This window comes from Akebia trifoliata, chromosome 2, assembly GCF_017979445.1.
Source record: "Akebia trifoliata isolate Shusen 1 chromosome 2, ASM1797944v1, whole genome shotgun sequence".
In the NCBI taxonomy this organism is placed as follows: domain Eukaryota; kingdom Viridiplantae; phylum Streptophyta; class Magnoliopsida; order Ranunculales; family Lardizabalaceae; genus Akebia; species Akebia trifoliata.
The window spans coordinates 28,221,223-28,245,948 of NC_141376.1; the positions used below are offsets into that span (position 1 = coordinate 28,221,223).

General features: G+C 34.2%; 1 protein-coding gene and 1 long non-coding RNA gene across 3 annotated transcripts; one reads left to right on the forward strand and one right to left on the reverse strand.

The window, feature by feature from the left end:
- Positions 1 to 1,682: 1,682 nt before the first annotated feature.
- LOC147410037 (protein C2-DOMAIN ABA-RELATED 4-like) lies at positions 1,683 to 24,433 on the reverse strand. 2 transcript variants are annotated; one of them, XM_086432233.1, is made up of 4 exons: positions 24,228 to 24,354; positions 13,650 to 13,833; positions 8,611 to 8,706; positions 1,683 to 2,176 (listed from the first exon to the last, which is right to left on the reverse strand). In XM_086432233.1, the coding sequence occupies exons 2-4, from the start codon at positions 13,725 to 13,727 to the stop codon at positions 1,886 to 1,888; spliced, it is 465 nt and encodes a 154-aa protein (XP_086288359.1). In that variant the 5' UTR covers positions 13,728 to 13,833; positions 24,228 to 24,354; the 3' UTR covers positions 1,683 to 1,885. The 2 variants fall into 2 exon arrangements, with proteins under 2 accessions (XP_086288359.1, XP_086288358.1); XM_086432232.1 differs by lacking the exon at positions 13,650 to 13,833 and having other exon boundaries at positions 24,228 to 24,433.
- Positions 4,384 to 5,864, forward strand: LOC147410038 (uncharacterized). The gene is made up of 3 exons (XR_015175575.1): positions 4,384 to 4,497; positions 4,600 to 4,661; positions 5,762 to 5,864. It is a non-coding gene; the product is annotated as an uncharacterized LOC147410038 (long non-coding RNA).
- Positions 24,434 to 24,726: the final 293 nt, after the last annotated feature.

Below are 24,726 nucleotides of genomic sequence, written 5' to 3' on the forward strand. Positions count from 1 at the left end.
CTAGAGTGTTGTGGCGTTGGAGGAATGAAATTGTCTCGGAGACTAAGCAGACCTGACAAGAGAAGGACCTGGGCAGATGGTATTTTGGATGTAGTAGATTGCACCCTTAAGATTTCTATATATCATGGGATGATAATTATGACAAAATCTATGACAATGGTTTTTGTCTTATATGGGTTAGAAGTTTCAGAATGGACTGATTTTTTTTTATTTTTTTATTTTTTTTAGGGGGTGGGGGGGGGATGATCTCCTCACTATATAGATCATCCTCACCAAAACTCAACTCATTCTAAAACTTCTAACCCCATCAAAAGTGGTTTACAAAAAAATTAACAGTCCACGATTCTTCAACTTGTAAATTGGGGTTAGAAGTTTCGAAATGGGCTGATTTTTGGTGAGGATGATCTACTCACCATAGAAATCATCTTCACCAAAAATCAGCCCATTCCAAAACTTCTAACCCATTTAGAGACTCAACCAAGCTTCTAGAGTTCTAAAACAGTGCTCTTGACAGATTACACTTGTTGTGTGGAGACCAGTTTGATGAGATACCTAGTCTCTTTTGGAAAAGTAACATTCAAGCTGTATAGAATAACGTGCCCTTTGGCACAAAAAGCTTTGGTGGTCACACCCCATTAAAGAACCTTGTCACATGCATTTTTGGATCCATAAATTCAGTGAGTATATATGACACCTGAAATGCTACAGATAATCACACACAATATAAGCAGTCTTGCACATTACTAGAACAAGAGTTGAAACTTAAACAGTAAAAATAAAACTTCAGAAAAGGGAAATTCCCCAACACAACACAAACACCACACCTTGTCCACAACAACATAGGTCCACAAGCACACCCAATCCAAATTGAGTTAAGAAAAACAGTGATGCTTTCTTGCCACTAGCTTCCTTTACCATTTTTTCTATAATAATTTGAGGGAGATTTGTAATTAATTCAATAATATTATTTGGATTGTTGTCTTAAAGAGATGGACAAAATCATCCGTTAAATTACCTAAATTTACAAACCTTATCCAGTGACTTATTATCTCTTAAAAAGTAATTTTATGTTTTCTTTGGATTTCCCAAAATGTCATTTCAAACTAAAAAGTAATTTATATTAAGAAAGTTGCTATTGGCACCTCAACTTTTACTTATTACACCCTAATTTCTTAATTATTTATCACACCCCAATTAAAGATTAAAACACATACAAAGATTTTTGCTCAAATTATTAATCAACATTATTACACTCTTTCAAACAATTTCACTAGTTATTTACTATTAGGACTAAACTCATGTAAAATCCTAACCCTAAAACTAGAAATCTAACCAAAAGACAGAGGGAGCTAATGTTGGCATCCCAATTTTACTTATTCTCAACCAAACATTTCTCTTTTTATTTTTAATTGGGATGTAATAGTTAAAAGTTGGGGTGCCAATAACAGCACTCTAGTATAAAATCATCTCTGTGCCACACATAAGATCTTCGACATCTACACACACACTATGCCACACACCTGAAATACTCACATAACCAAATTTATGTTCATAACAAACACAATTGAGATGGATTTGATCAAACTGTTTGATCTATATTTAGGATTTAACCTCATGAGTTCACAAACAATGGCAATAATTCAAGACATGTTTAATAGGAGCATGTTCACGCATCATGAAAATTGCCGACAAATAAACCAAAATATAGATTATATAATATCTATAGTAGCCGTTGACTCGAAATAGTTTCAACCCATTTTCTAAGTTATATATGATTCACACCAATACATGAGGCCAAATCTGAAACTCAACGAAATTGGAAACTGGAGCGTTAAAGTAACAGATACACCTCACAAAACAGCAAGCATATATAAATATTTGACCCCTAAAAGTGCCTCGATCCTGGAAATTCAATCCACTGAAGCTGGAGTTCAACTTCACCACATTCCACATTTCGAAGTCTCAGACAAATATTTTGAACCACCTTGCCATCAGACCAGACGATGCAACTCTCTCCGGCCAAACAATTTTCCCTTGATGGTGTCACTCTTGTGATTATGGTTCCACTTGGAAGGTCTGCCAAATGCATCTTTACAGCTTCGATAAATGGTTTAATGTCAAATTCCGCATTGCCCATTTTGTCGTCAAGGCTGAATGTGTCCTTGTCGTATACATTCTACAACCAAAAAGAAAACCACCCATTAAATTATTAGCTTGAGAAAATAAGAATAGAGAATATTTCTGCCCTTGTGTTTTCATATTGACAAAATTATTCAAATTTCATTTTTAAGTAAAATCCAAGAAAATTGAGTTTTTATATTGAGAAAAAAACAAAACAGCAAAGGCAACAAAAATCACACAAACACAAGGATTTAGTGGTTCGGCAATGTGCCTTCGTCCATGGATCAGAACAAGAACAATCACTATTTTTGTTCAAGTTTTACAGTCATAGAAATCTCTATTTATAAAACCGGGAGTTGCTAAAACGTGTCTATCTCACAATAGAAACCTCCAAAAATAAAAATAAAATTAGAAAATATTACATAATTACCCTTTTCGTAACTCTAAAAAATTTGGGTCGTACCGCCAACAGAATACTAGACATTTGCACAACATATATAACAAATTATAGACAAAATGAATTAGCCAGTTTTTTTAATCGATCATGAAACGAAAACACTGCTACTCCACTTCAGAAGAGTTCCCAAGCTATGGTAAGAAGTTCTTTCCATGTATTTGGTGGGTTCTCATTAGTAGATTAAAATCTAGTGAGTTCCCTCTTGTTATTGTTTAGGACAGATAAAATCCTCATTTTTGTTTGAAGTGGTTTTATCTATGTTTTTTCAGTTTTTATATTCACTTTGTGTTTATATCTAGGTAGAGTTAAATGGCTTTAGAGATCAATGTTGCTGACCCCCAACTCTTGAGAAGTATTAAACCAAGGATAATAATTTAGAGAGATTCTATTGTAACGACTTTTGCTAATGCCACCCCAATTCCTATGTAAATCACCAAAGAATTAGCACATATCTGGGGCTGCCTTTAATAAAAGTTGGTGTGGCAATATAAGCTCTCATAATTTATCCAAAATGGAAAGTTAGGAAAAAGATGTTTTGACATGATTTGAAGATTTAAGATGACTATGTCTTTCACAGAGAAACTAAGATAAATGGGGATCTTATGTCTTTAGGCCCTTACTAAAGATGTTTTTAGCTTTTAATTAGGTAGGTATTCTAGACCTCCCCTTCTCTCAAAGAGTTATACTCGGATTTTTTTTTTTATAAATATAGTGCTATACTTTTCCAAATCACTGTTGTAGACATTCCATTTTTGCCTAGGCCGATCCCGAGAGCAACAAAAACTTTCTAAGTAAAGCTTGACCCAAATGTATTTCAGGAGGGTCCAAAAACCCAAGTTTCAAGTAGCCAAGGCTTGAAGGCCATTTTTCAGACTCTAGATTTAAGCCTGACTGTACCTCACCCTTGGCCTAGCTTAAATTTAAGCCTGGCCGTACCTCAACCTTGGCCAAACTTATTTTTTTCCTGGCCAAGGGTGACCCATGGCTAGGAGCATTTTTTGCCTAGTCCAAGGGTGACCCACAGCCAAACCGTTGGGCAGTTACAAGCCCATGTGAGCTCGAATTTTGTTAGGGATAACTATCCTCTAAACCCCCTTCTTAATGACTTTTCCCCCAAGAAATCCCTCCATTTTACTTTTTTACTCTTCTTTTAACTCTTCAATAATCCATCACTTTGATCTTTTTATCATTTTCTTATTCTTCCAACAAAGACCCTTGGTCAAATTAGTCCCCACATGAGTGTAATTACTACCCTAACCCCATCTTGTTAGAACCAAAGTTAGGTAGTTTACCCTTATGACCCCCAAGCTTATCCTCAATTCTAAAAGGTTCTTTGTAATTTGACCAAGTTCCATAGTTTGTGACAATTTTGCCCAACCTATAGAAAATTCTATAGAACTTGTGAGCAAAGACTAGATTAACCCTAAGTTGTTAGAAAGTTAGCTAGGCAAGATGACCTTAATGTCCAAAATCCAAATCCCTATTTACATGCCATGTAGATTAATTCCTTTTTGATTGACCCAAAGCCAATGACCTAGGACTCTTCTATCATCCTCAAAGAATTCTCTAGAAACTATGGCCTTTTACTATCCTGTCCTCTTGATCATCATGATTGGTAAGACCTATTGGTGAGTGAAAGACCATCAAGGCCAAGGATAGGAGAGGTAATTTGGGTTTTTTCTAGAGGTTTTGTTGAAAATATTGGGAACTGTAGGATTTAAAACAAATTTATCTCCAAGAGTCTCCCAAAATCCTATAAATAGGACCCCCATCCAAAACAAATGGAGAGGGAGCTCAAGTGATCCAAAATTCTGTCCAAGTCTCTCTTCAAAGCATTCTAAGCTACCAAAATTCTGTCCAAATCCCTTCCCAAACACCCAAGAAGTTCTAACCAAGAAGAAGAAAAAGAAGAGACCAAGGTGAGGTATAGTGTAATTTTCAGATTTTTTTCTATGTAACCTCCCTCTAAATCCCCCTCTTTACATTAAACAAGTTTTTTTTTGTGCTTTCTTTACTTGTAGCAATGTAGATCTTAGTTTCCTTTAGCTTGAGGCTTGGAGGTAGAGCATAAAATCTCATAAAGGTAATCTCCTCCTATAAATTCTCAATAAACTCTCAAGAGCATTAGAATAATCATTCTGCACTTTCCTTACAAGCTTTAAATTCCCAGATTAGATTGTCTCTACTTTCTTAGCATGCTTTAAATTCTTAGTATAGATGTGATTTACTTTCCTAGCAAATTCAAATTCCTAGAGTAGAGATTTTCCTATATGCTTTCTTAATGGCTTAAGAATTATAGTATAATCCCTCCTTAGAGATAATCTTCTCTTTCTAAGTCCATTACATGCATACACAATGTGCACAAACATCACAGTATGTTTTCTCAAAAATGGTTATGGGTCAAAGGTAGGGATCTATCTAAATCTACACCTAACTTTCTAAACTAACAAAAAAATAATCCCAAAGAGGACACATCTCATGCATAAGGTCCCTAGTTTTTCCATGGTGGTGTCCAACTCATGGACACCTCCTAAAGGCTAAACGAACAAAAAGATGCTCCCAAGTGAGCACATAACCCTCTAAAAGATCCTTGGGATCCAAGAAGGTGAAATCTATGTGGATTCCCGCCAAAATCCTAGGCTCACAAAAAATTCTAGCAAGCACCTTCTTTTATTTTCAGTTTGCTCATTGTTTTAGTTTCTTAGTTCTCTAAAACTAGACTATAGTTCTTTTCCTTTAAATTTTCTCAATAATTTTCTTACTTTCAAAACCCAAAAAGAGTTTTCTAATCACACCATTCAGTCATATATTGGTAACCATCTTAGGTTGGAGGGACAAGGTGTCTAACACCTTCCTTGTCCCTCAACCAAACCTCCTCACCTTAGAGTTCTAGGTATACCATTTTCCCTTATCCTTTGGATATGTGAGTCACTAGAAGCCAAAAAACAGAATTTAAAAATCTTTTATTGTGTCCATTTACACCTTAATTGAATAGTGACGACTTCTAAACCCATGTAAATGAGCTCAAACCTCCCTAGAGGTTTCAAAGCCCACGTATCTACAATTGTTTTTTGAATTATTTGTTCATGATATTCCAATATACCTGCAATTTTTCCAGTTATGATAGCCTTACTATTGGTCTTCATGATATTATAATGTTCTCTATACATTTTACCTTTACAGATTTCTTGACAAAGAGAATGATTTATGGAGGCCATGTGTCGGACGGTGTACTCATGCCAAAATCTTAACTTCAATCTAATAACTTAATCTAACTTCTTTTTTTCTCCTTTATCCATTCTAATTCTTGGAATCTTTCCCATAATAGTCTTTTGAGTAAGTCTTATGTAATAAATGTTAAAGGTTTATGGATTTCAAGTTTAATTTTTTAATTTTAGGAACGTTCGAATTTGCTAAACATGAGAAACTGAGCATTATTATATTAAACCCCAAATCATTGATTTTCTAGACCCCAAAACCTTTTAACATCAAAAAGTTAACACGAGGAAGATGAATCAAAATATTTTATATTTCATTAACATTCAAAAAGTGTTATTCCCATGAAAAATAAACCAAGAACCAAGCTTAGATATGATTAAATGTATAAAAGCTACCTTAGAAGGGGTTTTATTCTCCCGATGATTTTACAATAAAAATTCTTGTTGATTCCTTTTCCCGCTTATCGTCATCCCTGAGATTAATGAAGGAACTTTGGAGAGTACTCATGAGACTTGAAAAACATTCTATTTCCCAATAATTCAAATTTCTTCTAAACCTGAGTTCCCAATGAACTTTGTCCTAGCCATATTGGAAAATTCTAAATTGTTAATATTTGGGTCATCAATGAAGAGTCTTCACACCAATAGTCATCCCAAAACTCTATCCTATAACGTCATACAAAGAATTAATAACCCCACTATCCTACTAAATAAATTCTTGGTCTCAAAAGTGGCAAGTATTACTATCTTTCAAAAGCCATTAGGGTGCACTCGAGTCCAACTTTGAAGCGGCTAAACCGCTTCAAAATTTTGGAGGAACCCTCTTCGTAACATGACACATGGCTTTTTGTATTTATTTCACGCTCCTACTTTTTCTTTAATATTTAGCATAACTCCTTGGAGACACCATGTGTGATCCAAAGAAGAGGGTTCTACCAAAATTTTGAAGCGGGATGAGTGCTTCAAAGTTGTTTCAGTACACTCCAAATCTCCAAATCCAACAATTACCCAATAGAGTTGTATTTATTAACTTAAGATTTATGAACCCCAAGCTTCCGATCTTCTTTGGGGAGCAAACAACCTTTCATTCCACTAGGTGAAACTGGGCATGCCTTTTTTTCATTCCACAAGAACTTCCCTCATCTATCTTTTTTTTAGTGAGATTCTATAGCCACACCAGGCCACCCCAATTCATAATGGACCAAACCCTTTTGATAGAAACATAATCCTCCAAAAGACAAATGTTCTTCCTACCCTCTCAATAAATGCATCCCATAATGCCCTTTGTCGTTGGCTCCCAATAAGACTATGAACATTGGGATGGAAAACTGCCCACCTCACACCCCAAAACACTTGCAAATGACTCTATTTGGTACGTCGCCAAATCCAAAGACTTTGCTCTTTGAGAGATATATACAAAGTCCAGAATCCGCTTCAAAACAATATAGCAACATTATTAAGAATTATACATGATACATTGACGCATCAAGATACAGTGAAGGATCATCTGTAAATTGTAGGTGGGAAACTATTGGTCCCCTTTAACTACGAATCCTTTTAGATCCCTTATGTTGATAGCTTTCTAAATTAGTCTCTACTATGCCTCCACCACAATGTTAACTTGGTAATGTACCATGTAGTAGTCCTCTAGAGGTTTGAAAGTTGTTTGTTAGACTTCTATTCCTCAATATAGAGAAATATGCTAACATAACACATTTTACGATTCACTTCATCTATTTACTACCTAAGTCTAATCTTCTGACATGTAATCTAGGAAATTCCAATTTGTCTGGTCAAATGTTTTTCTCAAATCAACATTACAAACCACACACAACCTTCCAGTCCTATTTCTAGAATCAATTCTGCATTAGGTACTAACCTATCATCTAGAATTTTTCTAGCACTCACAAAAGCTCATTTTCCATAGGCGGTCATAGCAGCTATGAATCATGATCTTCTTGTGTTATGTGCCTATTTGTAGGGATGGGAGAGTAGTTTAGAGTACCTACGATGTATGAAGTTAATTCCTTGTATGAGTAGAATAGAAATTAAGTAGGGGGCATGGGATCATTGTCCTGATTTATGGGAGAAGTTGAGTTACGTGGTCATGGGGGTAGTTCCTTGAAAGGATAGGATAGTGGATAGTTTGGAGAAATGGTTAGTTATGATTGTCTTTCTCTTGAATTTAAATTCCTTTTAAGATTAATGAAATTACTCAAGAAAATATTATTAAGAATCCTTTTGGTTTGGAGACTAACCATCTCGAATTGATTAATTTGGAGGTCTGATCTTTCTCAATCTTTTCCTCTCTTTTTCTTCATTTTTGCGATTTGATCTAAGTAGGCACGTAACATCTTGATACTCAAGGCAAGCAATTTCGCAATAATTTTATATGTGATACCCACAAGACCATCAATCTTAACTTTGACATATTCTACACTCCGCGCTTCTTTGCAGAACAAACAATGAATGATTTTTAAAAATCATGACCATGATCTGGCCAAATTAAAAACTTACTCTAACCAAAATCTGATTTGAAGTAGAAACATTAAGTAAGATTTGAATATGGTTCTAATGAAGAACTTTGTAGTAAAATCTTCCAGGGATACTCCATAAGGAAATGAGATTCCGCCATGACTCAAAAACAACAATCAAACCATACATGATTTGTGCTTATGCAAAATAAAGGTTCATTGAGAATGATGCTACAAACAGACAAAATATACACAAAAATGGTGTTTCTGAGAGTGGCAGGAGTGGTAATTTGCGCAGTATATTGGAAGGAAATAAACAACAAGTAGGCAGGATGCTTACAAGCTCAATTGGAAGATTTGGATCTTCAATAGAAAGAGTTAACTCTTCATTCCATTCAGGATTGATATTCTTTTTCATAACATGAGTCTTCAACTTCTGCAACAAATTTTTAACATTTATATAATGTCAGACGAATGTACTAAACAAAAGCAAATGCTTTATCAAAAACAGAGCTATAGATAGAATTAAATGGTGGAATAAAATTCACTTGGTAAACTCCAGACACTTGGGATAAGGCTTTATGAAAATGCTTCCTAGACAGAACCATATAATGAGACCTTAGATAAATTCAAAACTCAGATATGCATGTCAACACATCTTGACGTGTAAGGTAATGTCACTATTTATTTTAAAGATTTCATAAAATATAATTTCTAAAACAGGGCTGGTGAGATCCTCCAAACACTTTATAATTTGTAAAACACAACAATAGTGTTTAAGAGTCCTCCCTCTTGTAGATTTACTTAATTTGTTAAGCAATTGTACATTACCACAGTGTTGTAAAACAAATTTTCTTGTACTTCTCGAAATAAACATAAAATCAAAATACTATATTATAAATACATGTTCATCTTTGTGACCTGTACTGCTTAAACCATCAAGATTGTAAAATCAAATCTTGAAAGAAATACGATATAGTCTGCAAGAGACACTTCTTTTCACACCAGCTCCAAAGAGATTACATTATTACAATTGTCTTCCACCACAACATAATACAGTTTCCAAACCTTAAAGATTTGAAAGGCCTTGGAAGATTTATAGTTCTTCTTTATTTGATTCACACTCACCTATGGGACCTAAGAAATGTGCCTGATTGTGTTATCAATAATTGTAGATGAGATATTTCTACCCTTCCTCTATTCACTTTAAAACCTTTTTATGAAATGATATTTCTCTACTGTATCATTCTACTAAGGATATTCTACACGTGAGTGAAGAGGAAGGGAGATAGGATGCCAACTTGTCTCGACTCCCAATATTTTTTTGAGAAATCCTATTGAAGAACCATTGATAATGACAGAAACATGAACCACCTCTTAAGAAAACTTTTGTTTTGTTTCCTTCGACACAACCCAAGCGTTTCCTTATAATATTGATCTATGAATATTACACAAACTTGTCACTCTTTCTAAGATAGAAATCAAAAAAATAAAGACAAAAATAACCATGTAATCCAAAGTATTTTCCAATCTGACACCTGAGTTTCTTAGCACTTACACATTCATTAGGAGTAAGGATTTCATCCAATGATCTTAGTAAAGAAAACGGAAAGATCAGAGAATAACACAAAAATAAAACTGAAGGAGAATATGGAGGATTAGAGATAAAAGAACTGAGATTTGCAGTCTTGAAAGTTATTTGCTAAGCTGATGAACCAATGGCATGACACCATATGTATTAAATGAGCAAAATTGATTGGTAACTAAGGGCCCGATTGATTCTGCTTCTAAAGGTGGATTTTGATGCGTTTGCATCAAAAATCCGAGTTTTCGTTATAATTGCATGTTTGATACCACTTCCGAAATTTGCGTTTCAAAATTTTTAACGTGTATTTGTAAATTTAACCGCTATTTTGAAAAGCGGATGAGAGCAGCTTCGCATAACTGCGTTGAAAAGCGCGAAGTGAAATAACGAAAATACCCATCGTCATTTATCATATTTCCAAGGAATGTCCGCGATAAAACCTATCGAGTATCGATCATCTTTATCAATCTCTCTTTCTCTCTCATCGATTTCGACAGCAACGACGACCCACCTCATTGATGATGACGAGCGTTTTCCGATCGAACCCATTGACAACGACGACGTTGTCTTCTTCTCTTCTGTCGCTATTAACATAACAGCACACAACAGTCGTCGTTTTCGACAGAACTGCACACAACAGCTTAAACATTCTTAAAATGGAGTCAACAACAACAAAAAACCTAATCGAATAACCCAAACGCGCCCTCGATTCTCCTTCTAAATCATCTCTATCAAAACCCTCGAAGATTGCAAGAATAGAGGATCATCTTAACAACAAAGAGGAAGACGAAGAGCTTGAGAATCCTTAGATCATGAACCAAAACCCTAGAGTTCAAAGGTACTTAGTTGCAATAGAGTACATTGGCACTCGATTCTCTAGTTCGCAGCAGCAACGCAATTGCAGAACCGTCGTTGGGGTTCTTGAGGTAAAAAATAAAAAATTATTTAGTTTTTTTTATTTATTATTATTAATAATTCTGGAGCGACCATCTAATGTGAAATTTGTACTACTTATTTTGGTAATTTTGATTAATCCAAGTACTCCGATTTGTTTATTTGTATTAAGAGTTCATTTTGTATTATCGATGTAAGCAAACTTTATCAAAATAGTTTAGGAAAAAAAACCTTAGATTGGGGAAATTGTTATGGAGCATGGTTTCAAAATATGTTGGAGCATTTTGTTATCATCCGAGAACAAGAAGGGATTGTTCAGAGATCGAGGAAAAACGATCATGTTTTGTCCAAGATGGTTATGGAGGTTTGGAGTTGAGCAAGGTAGCTTATGGAGGCTTGTTATCTAGTCTCAATATGGAGGGAAGGATTCAATTGGGAGAGTAGTAGGATGACTCCTTCTATGGGTGTGGAACATTCAAAATGTTCTGTCAAAATTCATAAATATGATTTTTATGAGAGTTGGATTGCCATCTGTAAATCCGTAAATTCAAGAGATTAGAAGTTTGTGTGTGTGTGTATTTTGAAGATTTTAAATTGTTTCATGTTCGCTATTGGATCGGATTGTCCATGTAATTCTATGAACAGGTACGTGTTTTGTATTTGTTAGAGCTGATAGATATGGAAAAAAAAAAGATGCATCTGAGAATGGATTTTGCATGTTTCCAATGCCCTTCGATGAAGCCACTAGATTGATAGATTATGATTTCTTTTTATTAAGTTATATATTGGTTTCTTCGATGTAGTGTGCAACGAAAGTGTGGAGCCTAAGAAATTATGCTTGATTTATCAATTTGATATTGATTCCTATGCTAGCATGGTTGCTAATGATCATCCACATTCTATGATCACTTTGTCTTTTTTTGGATCCCTACCATAATTCACCCAAAACAAATCTTTTAAATGGTGACATTTGAGTCCATTTAACGTGTTTATGGCTCTATAGTTAGCTTTGAAGTGTATCTATCTTTGTAAGAAATTAAGTTCATCAATGGAATTGTACATATTCCATGGAGGACAGTGGAAGAATTAGCTAAAACACATATAGGGTGATGTGAAGTTTGTTCCTTAGCAAATATATTCTTTGTTTTTTTTCCCCTTTGAAAAATGGGATAGTGTAGACGTTGGAACTATCACCTTCTATGATAGCGTCTCTTAGTCATTTTTAGTCTCGCTGCACTTAAGCTTGTTTATGCGGTTGTAAGAAGACTATGCATTTTTATCTTTGAGGTGAATACTTTTTTATATGAATTATATTGTACTATTTTATCCTCTTCTTTATTTATTTATTTATTTAATTTTTTTTTTGTAAAAAGTATAATGTACTAAACAAATACAAGCAAACTAGGTGATGCAGGATATAAAGGAAGAAGAAGTAATATGGTAGGTGAACCTGGTTTGGATTTTTTGCAATTAGGGTCAGGGATTTAGTTTTACTTATTATATTAACTATGATTATTATGTTTAAATGATGTCAGAATATAAATTGGATGTTATGTGGATGTGTTATATATATACGATGTAATGTGAATGTGTTATGTACATAGGATGTAATGTGAATGTTGGATTGCGTACTGTGCAGGTATTTTATTTATCAAGAAAATTTCATATGTCAATTTTTAAGAGGAGATGTTGCCGAAATTTCTATAGAATTCTATAATTTTTTTTAGAATTATAAACATTTTAAAATTAAAACAATTATCTTTTTAATTTTTTATATAATTTTATTATATTTATATATATTTAGTGTAATTATATATTTATAAGGGTATTATGATAATTTTTTATGCATTCGGGGTGCACTATCAACCTTAAGGGTATTCTGGTCATTTTACCCTAAAATAATAGATTCTAGAAACTGTATCAAAGTATAATTACCAGATTCTGGTAAACAGCACAGCACTTTTAAAAAGCTCTATCAAACAAGTTTTTCAGTGTTTCAGATTCTGACAGCAGATTCTGAAAGCAAATTCTGACAGCAGAAGCAGACAACAGATTCAGGAAGCTGAATCAATCGGGCCCTAAGAGAAAATTCCGGGAGAAAATTTTGGAACAGTTTAAGTGCTTTATTTTTAGTCATATCAATACACATGGCGACATTCCATATGTTGGTTATTTGAGCATTCATGCGGGCCAATCTCATTAACTCACGTACTAGGACTCCTCTAGAGTTAAGAGTCCTAGTGAGATTGAATCCTTATTGTATTAGGAGACTACAATCTCACTATCTATTTATCCCTATAAATAGAGAAAGATAAGGTACGTGAGAGATACCGAAAAAATTAGAAATTTTCTCAATCCCTCTCCTCTCTAAGTTCGGTAGATTTCTAGATTTCTATCAAAGACCCTAGGATTTATGGCGTGGAAAGAGCCGTGATTGCTCTAGTAGCGTTGACGCAACGCATGTTTGGACTTTTCGATTTTTGGCGATCGACTCAACAGGACATGACTCTAGGTTTGAATCTCCGCTACATTTAACAAGTACACTCCCTAAATTCCTAACATTAGTATCAAAGCCGATGTGATTCGTGTTTTGTTGTTTGAACAAAGACCCATAGGTCCTTATGTTTTTCTGATTTTGAAAGAAAAATCTGATTTCATCTATAAAAAAATAGAATAAAAAAAATCTTTTTTAGATCTTGAACGAAGTGAGTCAACTCAGACTCAGATTGAAATAAAATAAAAGAGGGTTTCATCTTTTTGTTGAGCTTGAGGGTTTCCCAAATCAAATAAAAGAAGGTTTCATCAAATTTTTGTTGAGGTTGAATCAAACAAAAATAAAGAAGTGAGAGGATATGGAAAAAAAGATGGAAAAGATCAAAGAAATTGAGATCAAAACTTACCTGATCTAATTTTTTATTGGAGTTCAGCCGCAGCCATGGCAGCTGCTTGGCCTTGAAACTCTCCAAGGTCCTCTCCATCGTCTTTTATTCTTTGCTCGGTCCTCTTTCCTAGGTTCCCTTCTTCATCATTGGGTCTTCTTCCTAGCCGCAGCAAAAGAGTTCATTCTATTTCCTCTCCAACCTCCTGGATTCAAAAACAGAGTAAACACCTTCTGAACCTTGTTTTCCTTTGTTAAAATAAAGGAGCTCTTTATTTGATACAATTCAAACATCAAACTTTGATTCGTGTCCTTTTAGATGTGAGCATCTAAAGGTTAATTAGTGATGGTGAAACCCATGTACAATATAATGTTAAGTTGTGCTAGATCACCGTTTTTATATAATAAAAAATTTGTCTAAAAGTTTTTCCTCCTTTATTCTATAATAAATGGGTTATGATTCAATGTACCCTAATGTTAACTATTTATTCAAGGATTGTGAAATGCAACATACTTTAAAGAATTGAATGACACATTAACATCTCGAGTATCCAAAATTATTTTTTTTTTATTAATGTCTTGACAAATGTGACAGAATACTATCCCATTGTTAAATTTATTTTTTGGTACTCGTTTTTTGTATGGATATTAAACTAAACCCATCATTTATGATAAAAAAACAAATATTTATATATATAATAAGCCAATTATATTATGTAATACAGGAAATTACATTTTTTTATGATGCATCGCATCTTGAATGTTCAAATCTTATTGGCCTATCAAGGGATGGGCCTAACAATTAAGCCCATAATTGGGAGAACTTCACATTTTATATATTTTATTCGTGATTAATTGATTGATTATCATTGTTGGAATAACATGATATCAACAAGTAATTTTTGTGACCAAATGAAAATATTTATTTATATTTTATCTCAATTTGTAATAAATTAATTTAAATATTTATTAATTTATTAATAATAAGAATAGTAACCTTTTGGGTTCCTCTTTAAAATTTGCGCGTCATGGATTTAGCAATTAAGATCAAAAGAGATGATTGCTAACTTTGACAATTGTCAATATTTAATTTTTCGATCTGATGTCACAACTTTGATCTTAATTGACTAATATGAGGGATAGACCAAATTTTTGTGTGGCATAATTGATATATATAACAAAAAAAAAATTTAATTTGATCATGATTTTTGCGTTTAATAGTCAATTGCAATGGCATCTAAAAATGTAATAGTGGATTTAAATAAGGGAGAGAAACTGAATGGAAATAATTACGACATTTGGCACCAAAAGATCCAGTATTTCCTAGATAAGTAATGGGTTCTAATACTTTGACCATAGTTATGGATAGACTAAAAGTAGGAACTTCTGTCCAACACCATCGAAACATGGACACATCTAAATTGGCAGAAACAAGATCGGTGCGCACGCTTTACTATGCTAAGTAACATGCATAATGACCTTATTGGTGAATTCGAGGGATATCAAATAGCCAAAGAAATGTGGGATGCTTTGAAACCTTCTTTTGCGGGTACCTCAGCAACCAGATTGCACGCATTGACACTGAAATTTGATTCATATAAAGCTTCTGATGACATCGTGATTAAGTATCTTAGGAAAATATTTCAAATAATACACGATCTGAAAGTTGCTGAAAATGTTCTGACAAATGAGCAGTAAATCATTTCTATCTTGAGATCTTTACCTGATTCTTAGGAACAGATGAATCTCAACATGTCGCACAATGAGTGTATTACCAATTTCTCTTAGTTGTCGCGACATATTGAATTAGAAGTTGAACATCAGTCTGCAAAGACTAATAATATCACTTTCACTACTGAATCCGGTAAGCGTAAGAACTTCAGATCCAAATGCAAGCCAATAAAAAGAATTCAGACTAATGATCTTACTCCTAAAAATGACCAGAATTTCAAATGTCGTAGAGGAAAACGTGGTGGAAAGAAAGACAAGTCAAAGATGGCATGCCACAACTGTAAGAAACTGGGTCTCTTCGCTCATGAATGTACTAAGTCGAAGTAGGTAAAAACCAACTCTAACCCCCCTTAATTGTTTTGTTTGCACAGAGGTGCTTGTTACTGATTCTTATGATCCTGATTGGATAGTAGATTCCAGAACAACCAAACAAATAGTAAAGGATAGAGTAAGGTTCATAGAGTTTCGTCGAGTCCCGCATGACAGCATAAAGATATTCAGGGGTAATAGTTCTAGTGAAGACGTAGTGGGAGTAAGAACATACCAACTACGGATGCGCATGGGACGCACACTACTACTCCACGATGTTCTTTACACGCCAGGAATTCAACACAGTTTGCTTTCAGTTGCATCGCTATTAGATTTAGGTTTTGATTTCAATTTTTTGTTAAATAAAGTTAGCATTTCTTTCGGTTTGATTGTTTATTGATACGTTTTTACTTCAAATGGTTTATTTAAATTAGATGTTAATTATAATAATTTAATCCCTGATGCTTATTCGATTTTCAATAGTGTTGTTTCTGATTCTGTGAAATGGCATGCTAGATTAGGCCATATTGGGCAAGATACGATAAATAGATTAGCGAATGATAGGTTATTAAGTCCACTTTCAAAAGTTGATCTTCTGATCTGTGAACATTGTTTAACCGGAAAGTCAAATAGGAAACCATTTGGAAAGATTCTTAAAGTTAGTCCATTCTGACATCTACTGACTACTTAATGTGAGGGCATGCCATGGAACGACCTATTTCATCACATTTATTGATGGTTATTCGTGATTTGGATACATTTATTTGATTTCACATAAATCTCAAGCATCAAATTGCTTTAAAAATTTTATGCTGGAAGTTGAAAATCAGTTGAAGAGGAAAATTAAGATTCTCAGAACTGACCAAGGACGAGAATATTTATCAGAGACTATGAAGAGGCTCTGTGAAGAAAAAGGTATCCATAGGAAATTAACGATTCCTTCTACTCCGCAACAAAACGGCATAGCAAAAAAAAGGAATAGAAGCCTTTTAGACATGGTGAGATCAATGATGGCGTAAGCAAATCTTCCTATTTCTTTCTGGGGAGATATTCTTTTGACTGCAGCCTACATCCTCAATAAGGTACCCTCCAAATCTATTACATTCACCCCTTATGAGTTATGGACAAGTAGAAAATCCAATTTGGGTCATCAACGTCCATGGAGATCATCTAGTTTTGTTCATATTCATTTCCATCAGTTAGAAAATTAAACATGAGAGCTAAGAAATGCACGTTTATAAGATATTATGAGCATTCTAAGGGTTTTGTATTATGAACGAGAAAATAGTGGAATGGTAAAGCTTGAGTCGCGGAATGTGGATTTCATTGAGAATGATTCCTAAACAAGAAAAAAAACTCAGACATCACATGAGTTCTATGAGAGAATAGAACCAAATTCGAATTCAGGAGAGGAATGTCCACCTATTCTCGACGAGGATGGGGTAACTAAACCTTCTAATGATTTGATGATCATCGAGAATAGTGGGAGTGTACTACTAGATGTTTCTGATAATGATCTTGAGCTTTGTATGAGTAAATGTGGAACAATACCCTGTCATCAATTTGAGATTGAAGGGGAATCATTCATGTCTGCCATAATTGATGATGATGAACCTAAGAGTTATTGGGAGGTATTGTCATCATCTCCTTCTAAAGAATGGATTACTATCTTTAACGAAAAATGAAAATCAAAACTTAAATATAATAACAATGCAACTAAAAGCAAACTATATCGAACTCTTGGCACGTGAAGAACATCGTGGAGTAGTAATGTGTGTCCTGTGCGAATCTATAGTTGGTATGTTTCCATTCCCACTACGTCTTCATTAGAACTATTTCCCATAAATATCTTTATGCTGCCATGCAGAACTCAACAAAACTCTATAAACCCTATTTTATTCTAAATGTGATGAAATAGGTTGTTCCATGGCGTGCTCTCACATTAAGTGGTTCATAGATGTCAGAATGGACTAACTCTAAGGAAATTGACGCACCTACTACCTTTCTAAATGATTTCCAACTCGACTTTCCGGCTAGACAATGTTCACAGATCGAAATATCAACTTTTGAAAATGGACTTAATAACCCATCATTCGCTAGTCTATTCATCCTATCTTGCCCAATATGACCTAATCTAACATGCCATTACACAGAACAAAAAAAAAACACTATTGAAAATCAAATAAGCATTAGGGTTTAAATTATAATAATTAACATCTAATTTAAACAAACCATTTGAAATAAAAGCATGTCCATAAACAATCGAATCCAAAGAAATGCTAACTATCTTTAACGAAAAATGAAAATCAAAACCTAAATCTAATAACGACGCAACTAAAAGCAAACTACGTCGAATTCCTTACGCGTAAAGAACATCGTGAAGTATCAATGTGCATCCTGTGCGTATCCATAGTTGGTATGTTTCCACTTCCACTACGTCTTCACTAGAACTATTTCCCATGACTATCTTCATGCTGCCATGCATATCTTAATGAAACTCTATGAATCCTACTCTATCTCTTACTATATGTTTATTTACTCCAGAATCTACAATCCAATCAGGATCACAAGAATCAGCAACAAGCACCTCTGTGCAAACAAAACAATAAAGGAGGGGTTAGAGTTAATTTTTACCTGCTTCGGCTCAATGCATTCACAAGCAAAGTGACCCAGTTTCTTACAGTTGTGGCATGCCATCTTTAACTTGTCTTTCTTTCCACCACATTTTCCTCTACGGCGTTTGAAATTCTAGTTATTTTCAGGAACAAGATCATTAATCCAAGTTCTTTTCATTGGCTTGCGCTTGGATATGAAATTTTGCGCTTACCAGAGTCAACAGTAAAAGCGATAGTATTAGTCCTAACAGACTGACATTCAGTTTCTAATTCAAGATGTCTCGACAACTGAGAGAAGTTGGTAATACACTCATTGTGGGTCATGTTAAACTTCATTTGTTCCCAAAAATTAGGTAAAGACCTCAAAATAGTAAAATTTTGCTACTCATCTGTCAGAATATTTCCAACAGCTTTCAGATCGTGGATCATTTGAGACATTTTCCTAAGATGTTCAACTATGGTGTCATTAAGAACCTTATATGAATCAAATTTCAGTGTCAATGCACGCAATTTGATTGCCGAGGTACCCGCAAAAGAAAGCTTCAAATCTTCACACATTTTTTTGACTATCTGATATTCCTCGAATTCGCCAATAAAATCATTGTACATGCTACTCAGCATAGTAAATCGCGCGCACTGATCTTGTTTCTGCCAATTCAGGTATGTGTCTGTGTCCATGCTACAACAGTATTGGACAGAAGTTCTTTCTTCTGGTCTATCCATAACTATGGTCAAAGTATCCAAAACCCATTGCTTATCTAGGAAACACTGGATCTTTTGGTGCCAAATATCGTAATTATTTCCATCCAATTTCTCCCTTATTTAAATCTGCTACTACATTTTTACATGTCATTGCAATTGATTGTTAAACTCAAAAAACATGCACAAATTATATATATATATATATATGCCACACAAAATTTTGCTCTATCCCAATTAACGTCAAATCAAAAAACTAAACATTGACAATTGTCAAAATTAGCAATCATCTCTTTTGATCATAATTTTGATTTTAATTATTACTAAATCCGTGACATACAAATTTTAAAGAGGAACCCAAAAGGTTAACACTCTTATTAGTAATAAATTAATAAATATTTAAATTAATTTATTACAAATTGAGATATAAAATAAATAAATATTTTCATTTTATCACAAAAATTAATTGTCGATACCATGTTATTCCAACAAGTATAGTCAATCCATTAATCACGGATAAAATATATAAAATGTAAAATCCACCCAATCATGGGCTTAATTGTTAGACCCATCCCTTGATAGACCAATAAGATTTGAACATTCAAGATGCGATGCATCATAAAAAATGTAATTTCCTGTATTACATAATATATATATTTACTTTAATATCCATACAAAAAGTAAGTACCAAAAAATAAATTTAACAATAGGATAGTGTTCTGTCACACTGTCAAAACAGTAACATAAAAAAAAAAAAATTTGGACACTCAAGATATTAATGTGTCATTCAATTCTTTAAAGTATGTAGTATTTCACAATCCTTAAATAAATAATTAACGCAAGGGTACACTGAATCATAACCCATTTATTATAGAATAAAGGAGGGAAAACTTTTTGATAAATTTTTTATTATAAAGAAAAGGTGATCCAACACAACATAACATTATACTGTACATGGGCTTTACCATCACTAATCAACCTTTAGATGCTCACATCTAAAGGGACAAGAATCAAAGTTTGATATTCCAATTGTATCAACTAAATAGGTCCTCTATTTTAACAAAGGAAAACAAGGTTCAGAAGGTGTACTCTATTTTTGAATCCAAGAGATTGGAGACGAAATAGAACAAACTCTTTTGTTGCAGCTAGAAAGAAAACCCAACGATAAAGAAGGAAACCTAGGAAAGAGGACTGACCAAAGAATAGAAAACGATGGAGAGGACCTTGGAGAGCTTCGAGGCCAAGCAGCTACTATGGTTGCGGCTGAGCTCCAATCAAAAAATTAAATCAGGTAAGTTTTGATCTCAATTCCTTTTATCTTCCCCATCTCTTTTTCCTTATCTCCTCACCTCCTTATTTTTTTTATTCAACCTCAACAAAAATTCGATGAAACCCTCTTTTATTTGATTTCAATTTGAGTCTGAATCGACTCACTTCATTTAAGATCCAGAAAAGAATTTTTTTTATTCTATTCTCTTATAGATAAAATCTTATTTTTCTTTCAAAATCAAAAGAACATAACGACTTATGGGTCTTTGTTCAAACAACAAAGCACGAATCACATCGGCTCTGATATCAATGTTAAAGATTCAGGGAGCGTACCTGTTAAATGCAGCAAAGATCCAAATCTAAAATCGTGTCATGTTGAGTCGATTGTTGGAGATCGGAAAGTCCACACACGTGTTGCGTCCACGTTAGTAGAGCAGTCATAATTCTTTCCATGCCTTAAACCCTAAGGTCTTTGATAAAAACTCAAAAATCTGTCAAACTTAGAGAGGAGAGGGATTGAGAAAATTTTGATTTTTTCGGTGTCTCTCACGTACCTTATCTTTCTTTATTTATAGGGATAAATAGATAGTGAGATTGCAGTCTCCTAATACAATAGAGACTCAATCTCACTAGGACTCTACTCTAGAGGAGTCCTAGTATGTAACTTAATGAGATGGGCCCACATGAATGCCCAAATAACCAATAACTCCCACTCGTCCATAGTGAGACTTAACAATCATCTCTTCATCTTAAGTAATGCAAGTATTCTCTTCATACAAGAGAATAGGGAGTGCGACCAACGGGAGTTTGTCTTTCAGAAAGAGCACTATGTCAAGTTTCTATCTAACTGACAAAATACATCTCATCTCCTATAATTCACAATAAATGTTAGGAATTCCTAACTCACAAGAAATATCCATTAAGTGCCCTCACATGACGTCATGCCATTGGTTCATCAGTTTAACACAACTTTCAAAACAGCAAATCTCTGTTCGAGATAAAATACTAGGTAACTCTCTCTAGCAAGAGGTGTTCTCACAAAACATAATATCCAAAAAAGTCCATTCATTCTCTACAACCCACCCTTTTGTAGACTTAACTAAAGAAAAAAAAATTACTAAATCACCCTTTAAGGACCTAATAACATAACATAAACTTTAGAAACAAGGCCAACTAATTAGATCATAATAACTCATCGCCACCATTTGCATCACTTAGTATTCACGAAGACCCATTAAATAAGAGCAACCGTTATAAACTAAAACCTACCTTAATCTCATTCATACAGTTCTCGCAATGATTTCATAGATCCTACCCATTGACCTTATTGGTCGGATGGGTTCCAAAATACCTTTTAAGGAAATAGAGATACGAAAGTGGTACTCATGGTCTTATTGACACTCTTCTTTTCATAGAAATCACCAAAACTTCGATCTAATCACCAAGTCCCAACATGTTTAGAAGAATCCCGTAAGAAACTATTGCACTTGGAGCTTTGCATTATTGAAATCAGTGTTACCCAATTCATTTAGGCATCTCTGCTAAAGAGTAATTAGTTGCCTCTCTTCCAGGATAAATGATCATTAAAAAGTGATGGACGCAGCCTTTCAAAATTCTAAATAGACACAATACAAGCGTTGAATTCATCGAAGTTCCAAGCTTAGGCAATGCCTACAGTTTGTAGCAATTATTCCTACCATCATATATTCAATTACGAAGAATAAAATGTATCAAACGCTTCATCAAGCTTTATACATCATATTATTTCTGGCAAGGGTTCCAAATGTAATATGAAGTTGTACACCTAAAAGAACATTAGGCATCCACTTATAAAATATTATAAAGATCATTCAATACCTTGATGTCAACATCTATATTATTTCAAGGGAAATCCGTGAACCAACTCCATGACCATTTTGAACAAACTATAGCTAATATTGATGAAAAAGAAATATTTGCATCAATTTTCATAAAATTAAAAATATTCTTCAGGTAACATCACCATTTTTTGCATTTTTCCCTAATCAAATTACTTGGAAATGAAGACTGCAGGATATCCCTTAGTTCCACAAGTGGGAATGGTCATACGTCTTGGGCATTTGAAGTTGATTTTCTATGTGACTGATTCCCAAGAAGTAATCCATATAGAAAGTTGACTGCTCATGGTTGTTGCTCGTTAAGCTTTTAAGATGCTCACACATGTGCCACCTCATCACCCACTAGAGCTGAAGGTTGCATCTACTAGATGGAAGTGTGCCCATGGTTTGCAAAAACAGCAAGATTTATCGTCACTCTGGGCAAAACCCTGAATGATGGTCTTGAGAAAAGATTGCATCAGTTTCCTTACTGTGTCAGCATAGAAATGCCTTGTAGTACACCCATGGTGCCAATCATGTGACTTCCATTGAGTGATTCATTCTACTCTTTGAACCCTTCCCTGTCATTAGAAAAGTCCATATGCTTGTAGTCCTCATATCTAAAACACAAATCCACTTACATAGTTGAGTCACCAAAATGTACTAGGACGTATGAGGATTTGGTAACATGGTCGATGAATCATATTTGACATGGATGATGTAGCTTTGACTTCTGCCTAAACCTAATGTATGGTCCATTAGTCGCCATTGCATCAAGGGAGGTGAGAAAAAGAAACACACTAAAGTGAGATTGAGAGATGTAAAAAGGTAAAAGGAGCTATACCACTAGATTTTTCTGAGAGAAGCTTAAGATTAGACATATTTGACGTCAAAGGAAAAACTTCCATTTCATGAAGTACATGTTGTAAAAATAAAAATGCCCTAATTCTAATTAATTTGTATCATGGGTGTGGGGATCAAGAAAATATCAAGCATCCTATGATGGCACGTGTCAGGTTGAGTTATGAGTCAAAATCTTAGTCCTGATTTTAACCCGATTATATTTGAGACAAGATAAACCATGCATCAAGAGGCAACTCTGTAGAGTTGGGATGGCAGTTATGTGTGCTTCGAGCAGAGGGAACCTCTAACAAGGAGATCAAGCATGTGTAGAGCAAGTTGAAATACCTAAAATGGGTAAGACCTCTTAGGGGGGGAATCTGACAAAACCAAAGACGATATTGAGCAAAACCCACGTGACAGAACAACTGTGTGCACAATAATGACCTGCCAGAGAAAGAGCGACTCTAATGGGTTGAGGGAACTAGCAAGTTGAAATACCGAAAATGCATGAAATTTTCTATGAAATCTTCCTCTTACTCTGTCTAATTGAATTGGTCATTTCAGTGAATTGGCATGCACAACCCAAAATGCTGAAGTCTTATTTGGCTCCTACGTAATATTCTCCAAATTGAAAAATATCATTAAAAATAGAGTTGATCGGTGAAATAAATTCATTTAAGTCTCTATGTCTAATCATAGCTTGTCATTTAGCTAGTAATGTTTCAACTTCTATTGTAGTTAATTATTTACTATAACTCGGCAATAAGACCAGTAACGCTTAGTGTTAATCCTCAATTTATTTGAGGGTTTGGGCCCATCAAATAAAAATAAATTCGACGGCCTAAAAGCCGTCCAATATGAGCTTTTTTCACATTGTATTGTTATAAGACCCAAAAAGAACATGGATTGAGACAGTAAAAGCAGATATGAACACATTTCCAATAATAAAAGACACGGCTCTCTGAACAAACTTGAATAAAAGAACAAGATTTACTAAGACAATCCCAACCTTTGGGATATTGTAATTAATTTCATTACAACTTTTCAACAAAGCAGAAAATTAACCAAATTATGAAAATTTATTCCAACCCAAACAACATCAGAATCTATATAGTTTTTTTTTTATTTTTAGATCAAGGTCTAGTAACAACAAAGTGTATGAAGCAAAGATTAAAACCAAATTTGCATCAAAGACTATAAAATCAAGATCAAACAAATCATGATGATACTTAAGAAAAGAAAAAAAAAAAAAAAAAAACAGGTTACAAGAAATGAAACCTGGTTGCCCATCTGGATGACAACATAAGGATCACTGCCACCGGTGGCAACATCGCGGACGGCAAGATTGATTCCTCGAATGACTCGAACTCTGAGAAGACCTAACACATTTTCCATCAAGGATGAAGAAGCAGCTTCACTCTCTCCACTTTGATTTGGAGATTCCATTGAACTTCCTTCCTTCCTTCCTTTATTTATAATAATTAATTAAAATATCTGCAAGATATATACACCAGTAAGTAGTAATGGTCCAAGAAGCTTCTCAAAAGGGAATCTTTTTATTTTTTTTTATATGTTCTAACAATTATTATAAAAAGAAAAAATAAAGAATAATGCTGAAGTGGCCCCCCAGGCCGCACTACATACGGCAACAAACCATAGATGCTTTTTATCGTAGATATGAGGTTCCTATCAACTTTCCAGTCTTGTCATTTTCGTGTTCTTATTTATGACTGAGAGAGGGTTTAGGGGACTTTAAAATTTGAGACGTTGATGTGAA

What these genes read in the sequence shown, in the direction of transcription:
- LOC147410037 (XM_086432232.1), bottom strand. Translation starts at nt 24,395, where the DNA reads ATGGAATCTCCAAATCAAAGTGGAGAGAGTGAAGCTGCTTCTTCATCC. An exon ending in TCATCCAGATGGGCAACCAG is followed by an intron (nt 8,707 to 24,227) that starts GTTTCATTTCTT and finishes AATTTGTTGCAG; the next exon opens with AAGTTGAAGACTCATGTTAT. An exon ending in CAAATCTTCCAATTGAGCTT is followed by an intron (nt 2,177 to 8,610) that starts GTAAGCATCCTG and finishes TTTTGGTTGTAG; the next exon opens with AATGTATACGACAAGGACAC.